General features: G+C 37.7%; 2 protein-coding genes across 4 annotated transcripts in view; one reads left to right on the top strand and one right to left on the bottom strand.

The window, feature by feature from the left end:
- The window catches only part of rps16 (ribosomal protein S16), a 435,012-nt gene that overhangs the window by 311,392 nt on the left and 117,473 nt on the right, over positions 1 to 6,147 (top strand). The window lies entirely within an intron of this gene.
- LOC132824907 (TBC1 domain family member 30-like) overlaps positions 1 to 6,147 on the bottom strand; it is a 67,593-nt gene that overhangs the window by 1,825 nt on the left and 59,621 nt on the right. For 2 of the 3 annotated variants that reach the window (XM_060839760.1, XM_060839762.1), the window contains exons 12-13: positions 4,103 to 4,312; positions 2,445 to 2,516 (exon numbers count right to left, since the gene is read on the bottom strand). In XM_060839760.1, the coding sequence (XP_060695743.1) occupies positions 2,445 to 2,516; positions 4,103 to 4,312 (282 nt within the window). The remainder of the gene's footprint in view (positions 1 to 2,444; positions 2,517 to 4,102; positions 4,313 to 6,147) is intronic. The other variant, XM_060839761.1, reaches the window with a different exon arrangement.

Below are 6,147 nucleotides of genomic sequence, written 5' to 3'. Positions count from 1 at the left end.
GGAGAATGAAGAAGAGCAATAGAAAATAAAGTTTTATTCTAAGGGGGTGCAAAGGTAGAGTTACCTTTGAATTTATGTGTATAAATAGTTGAAGTCTTGGAAAATGGGTAACATGGAATTATGATTCTGGGGACAAAAGATTTCAGTTAAATATCTGGATTGGAGATACTAGGGCTGTTCTCCTGGGAGATGAGAATAGAGATTGGATATAGTTCAAAATTGTGGCTATGATGTGGAGGTGCTGCAGTTGGACTGGAGGGGACAAAGTTAAAAATCACACAACACCAGGTTAAAGTCCAACAGGTTTATTTGGAAGTACAAGCTTTTGGAGCATTGCTCCTTCGTCAGGAAGCTAGTCAGGAGCAGTGCTCCAAAAGCTTGTACTTCCAAATAAACTTGTTGGACTTTAACCTGGTGTTGTGTGATTTTTAACTTTAAAACTGTGAGCATTGTTCAGAATCTTGAGTAGTCTGGACAGACTAGATGGAGAAAACGTTCCCATTGGTGGAAGAATCGAGAACCAAAGCACATCAATTTAAGGTGATTGGCAAAAAAAAAAGTCGAGGCAATTTTTTTGCAATTAGTGATTAAGATCTGGTTAAGTGAAATGTGCGGTTTGAGAGAGTGGTGAAAGTAGATTCAATCAGAGCTTTCGAAAGAAATTGAACAGTGATCGGAGGAGAAAAATAATCACAGGTCTATGGGGTAAAGGGAAAAGATTGCTACTGGTTCAATAGCTTCTACAGAGAATCAGCATAAATATGAAAAGTGGATTGATGTATATTTAAAAAAAGGCCAGAGACTGATGATATTTTCTGAATATGTGCAAAGCCAAGAAAGATTAAGAACAGTAGGGGTGTTGTTATTCATCTGCGGCTGTTATCCATTTGCACCAGAGAGATATCGAATGTTACTTCCTGTGGAGCTTTGATAAAACTACTTTCAAAGGGGAAAACATTGGCAGCTGGTCAATTAATATATCTTGTGGGCAGTTCAGAGAAGGATGAAATGATCAGAAATGAAGGCCCAACTGGCATAAGAACAGAGAACGGAGTGAATAAAGTCTTATGTTTGAAATCTTCTTATGGCATGCCATCTCCAACAGAGAGAATGCAAAAGCGTAACAAAAAGAATAGTTATAGTCCTGCAGTAACCCCCCTACACATCAATCAAAATAAGCAGGGGGCATGCATCCAAGAAACAGATGTATTATATGGGAGACTACATAAACATAAACACATTATGGATTTGAGTATAAGAAAGCTTTGGGTTATGATGAACAGTAAAGGACATCCTAATGTCTCATGAGTATTCAAGATCAGGAGAGTGGAGCATGAGAATCGAGTGAAATATAATTAAGTGATAGATATGCTTTGTACTATTCATTGTATGGAACATTCATTGGATTCTATTACCTGCCCTAACTGTGCATCATCATTTACCTTTTTCTGTACTGTCTTTATACAGTTGGAGCAACATTGATATTAACAAGTGAGAGAACCTGTTTCCACTTCACTGATCATCTCTCTCTCTCTGTCTTTGACAAAGGTGACCATCCTTTTTGGAAGTGCTAACTTTTGCCTGGAGCTCAGCCATATTGTTTGAAGCTGCAGCTGGAAACAAGGCTGGGGCCAGCACTGATTACATTAGGTCATGCACCACCACAGAATCATGCAGTATAGAAGAGCCCTTAGGCCCAATGAGTTTGTACCCTATCTCTAGGGGAATTCAGTCACAATTGGAAAATATGGAAGTTTGTAAAATATCAATTTAGAAACATGTCCAGGTAATTTGGTGGGAAGAAAAAGGTCATAGCTATTGTATTCAATAGTTTGTACAAAGTGGCCAATGCAAAAGGTATTTCCTCTCTCTTTCCAAAAGAAAAGTGGACAACTGCACTTCTCCAGGACACTGCAACCTTTGTAACCAGCTGTCAAGAAATAGACATGTTCTACATTAATTTGATGCAGTGAATGTTTCTTCACTTTTTATGGTGGAATGAAGATATTTTTGCTGTTTCTTATTGTCCAACCAAAACTGTATCATTTGCCCACTACCTTGTGCAAGATTTAACATTAAAGATCTTTATGTCAACACCAGTATGCAAAAGTGAAACTTTGGCACATTTCTCATTCATAATCACTAGAAGTCACTAAAGAGAAACAGTTAAAAATATGAGCACATGGTTGAATATATATAAGCACTAATATGCAAGATAAGTAGACTTGAAAGTTCATTAAATTTCCATGAGTTGTTCCATAGAGGAAATAGTGATATATGGAAAATAATGTTTCATTGAACGAGAGAAAGGGAGAGAGAGAAAAGATGCTGCACCATAGGGAAAGAAAAATAAGTTAATTTACTTAAAGGTGTTTTTACATTTAGTACCTCAATACATAACTGTAATATGAAAAAATAATAAAATAAAATTATAAAACACTAACTTTTTTCAATAGTATTATTCAGCTTGTCCCTAGGATCTGGAATGATCCCAGGATTAATTTCATCTTCTGTTCCTGATAAAAGAAACAGAAATGTAAAAACTGGACAAAATGATCAGTGTGTATATTGCAAGCAAGGTCAGCAGAAAACCTCCACATGGTAAAATTGGTGTTATTATTCTGAAAATACCTTGTTACAAATGCTTTCCTGTCATTTTCAACCAGCAATTTCCTGCATTAGGTGTGCATTCCTCTTCCACCCCAATGGACAATGTTCCACAGTCCAATATTGGACTTGAAATGTTAACTCTGTTTCTCTCTCCACAAGTGTTGACAGACTTCCTTAGTTTCTCCAAAAACATTGTCTTTATTCTACATTCCAGGACCTTATTTAAAAGGCTTTTCTTCATTTATTAGCCCAGGCAGCAAGTGTCAGCAACCAGTAGTCTTATACAGCACGAAAACAGACCCTTGGATCCAACTCATCCATGCTGATCAGATATCCTAACCTGATCTAATCCCATTTTCCAGCATTTGGCCCGAATCCCTCTAGATTCTTACCATTTGTATACCTATCCAGATGCCTTTTGAAAATGGTTAAGTATTGTAACTGTACCTGTCTCCACCACTACCTCTGGCAACCTGTTCCACACATGCATCACCCTCTATATGAAAAAGTTGCCCCTCGGGTCCCTTTTAAATCTTTCTCCTCTCACCTTAAACCTCTACCCTCTAGTTTTGGACTCCTTTACCCGGGGAAAAAGACCATGGCTATTGACCCTATCCATGTGCCTCATAATTTTATAATCGTCTGTAAGGTCACCCCTCAGCCTCCGATGCTCCAGAGAAAATAGTCCCAGTCCCTTCAACCTCTCCAGAGAGGTCAAGCTCTCCAACCCTGGCAAAGTCCTTGTAAATCTTTTCTGAACTCTTTCACGTTTTACAACATCTTTCCTATAACAGGGAGACCAAATTTAATGCAATATTCTAAAAATGGCCTAACCAATGTATTGTATAGCCGCAACATGACATCACAACTCTATACTAAAAATACACTGACCAGTGAAGGCAATTTCTATAGTTAAAGTGGTGCTGTAGTGATAATGCTACTGGACGAGTAATCCAAAACATCAGGCTAATATCCTGGAGACATGGATTTGAATCCTGCCATGGCAGATGCTGATAGTTGAGTTCAATAAAATTCTAGAATTAGAAGCTGATCTAAATGTTGATTGTTGTAAAAAACCCATCTGGTTTAGCAGAACTGGCTGTACCATACATGTTATGACATTAGGAGAAAGTGAGGACTGCAGATCAGAGCTGAAAATCACAGCCACGCCAATATTGGGAAAATGGGGATGGGCAATGTTATGATATGGCACCTATATCCCATAAATAAACTTTTTAAAAAGGTTAAGATCCTGTTCTCATCTGATTCCAAATATCTGAATTTTCTAACAAATAGAGACACTCAATAGCAATTAGCACAAATGATTCATTTTATCTACAAATCGAGATAAGTAACCCATCACAGATGAATGTTGAATCAGTAGCCTTCTGATCTATAAAAATGTAGGTCAGTGAGTGCATCAGTATAAATTGAATATTTGATAAAGTCCTATAAATGGTTTTGATTCTGTGATTCTGAATAATTTTTTTACCTGCTTTAATGAAGATGAGATGGGCTTGTTGTTGTTGCTGCCTCTTCTTCATCCTAACATACTGTCGTTTCAATGCATTGATATCAGTTGTCATGCGTTCCATCATCATGCTGTTAAAGACAGAGTGGTGCTCACTGCGGCTTGCATCAATAGCCCCAGGACTGAGCTCAGCTATGTTGCTCGATTTCAGAATTTGCTCATCTTGCTGATCTGGAGAATTAACAAACAGAGAAAAGGAAAAAGTTAACATTTCTACAATTTGTATCATATTTCTCTCATGTTCAGGCTTGATGGAAGGACAAACTATAGATTACATCAGTAATGTAGTAACATGCTGAAAATGTGTTGCTGGAAAAGCGCAGCAGGTCAGGCAGCATCCAAGGAGCAGGAGAGTCGACGTTTCGGGCATGCGCTTTTCCAGCAACACATTTTCAGCTCTGATCTGCAGTCCTCATTTTCTGCTAATGTAGTAACATGTATAGTACAGCCAGTTCTGCTATAATGCAGTAGTTCCATTCTTGTGCAATCCCGTGCTATAAGAAAATTATGTAATAGCAGTACTATTTAAACTAATAGGCTTGAATCACATTATAACCAATACACATTTTAAAAGTTTGCACTTTAGAAACAGTATCCCTAATTTGTCAATCATGTTATAGTGAATTCGTGTTAACGAAGCGCGCGTTATAGCAGAATGAACCTGCACCTGGAAATGCACCACAGAGTTAGAAACAAAATGAAAGTGACTGCAAATACAATGCTTCTGCAGCTTTATAAATGTACTGTAAAACAATTGTACCATTTACATAAGCTGATAAGGGTGATTGCCTTGATTAACAAATATTATTCCATTTCACATTAACTGAAGAAACGAATCATCTGCACAAAACAGCAACTTGTCTCACTAATACACGCGAGAAGGCTTTAACTTTTTATAAGATGTCCTGGTTGGTTGGAAATTTTGCTCACTTGAAACGACAGCAATAGAATTTTTTTAATATTGTAGTTGATGGCTAAAAGCAGGAACAAATGTATGCAGGTCTCTCCTGCTTGTTCACACAACTCCTGGTGTACTTACTTGGCAGTGACGACTGGGAACTATATAGGGTTTGGATCAGCAGACAATCTGTCCACAAATATCCTCAGTGCTGTTTCAACTCCAGTAACAGAAGTATGGTGGAAATCCTGTTCATTAATTTTAACGGAGTTTCTGCCAAATCTCTGGGGAGTTACAGCAGTGAAGTGCAATCTAAATTCCTGGCCCCTGAGGCAAAGTTATGTTATTTGATACAAGAATCTCTGCAGTGACCATGCAATATAGGGTTGACATAACAGCAAACTGCTGTCTTAAACATGACTAATCTGTAACACCAACCTACAGAAATGAGATTTGTATGTGGGAAGTGCTACCACTTACATCACCTGCAAGTTCAGCAGGCCTCAATGAAAGTGTCTGTTTTGTCACTTGCCTGAAAATTGAAGCCTACAGCTTTGGTTTCCTTTCATTTATTCTGCTTAATTTAAGTCTCTATTCCTCTAAATTTGGTGAATATTCTGAATGGGTTGAGATGCAGTTTGGATTTCCTTGAAGGCTTTCAGAAATTTTGTCATTCCATTGTAACATTTTCCTCTAATAATTCCCTTTCCAACAGCTTTCACTTCAAGGCCAAATGTTCCAGAGGCCAACTGGCTATTTAGCAACCACAAAGTTCAGTGTTTGAGAAGTATTTTTATAAATCACTTAGATACACATCAACCAGTCACACTGTTCAACATAATGTTCTTACATTAATTTCATTAATTGTAAATTAATAATATTTTGTGGTTTAATTTGGGCTTCATCTAACAAGACAATAGTGCTGAGTACCAGCCTGTCCAAAGTTGAATATAGCTGAGAGAGATTATTGAAACTTTTGTCTTTTGACAAGTTTAGAGGCAAGGAGGACATTTAATGAAATGGGAGCATGTGGGGAAAGGATACGGCCACTCTCTGGCCTCCTCCCGATAATGTCTGCAATGGGAAAGCTCTGAACCAGTTATCAGTT

This window comes from Hemiscyllium ocellatum, chromosome 19 (assembly GCF_020745735.1).
Source record: "Hemiscyllium ocellatum isolate sHemOce1 chromosome 19, sHemOce1.pat.X.cur, whole genome shotgun sequence".
NCBI lineage: Eukaryota > Metazoa > Chordata > Chondrichthyes > Orectolobiformes > Hemiscylliidae > Hemiscyllium > Hemiscyllium ocellatum.
The sequence above is the reverse complement of the archived record's forward strand: the minus strand, read 5'-3'. Positions and strand labels throughout refer to the sequence as shown.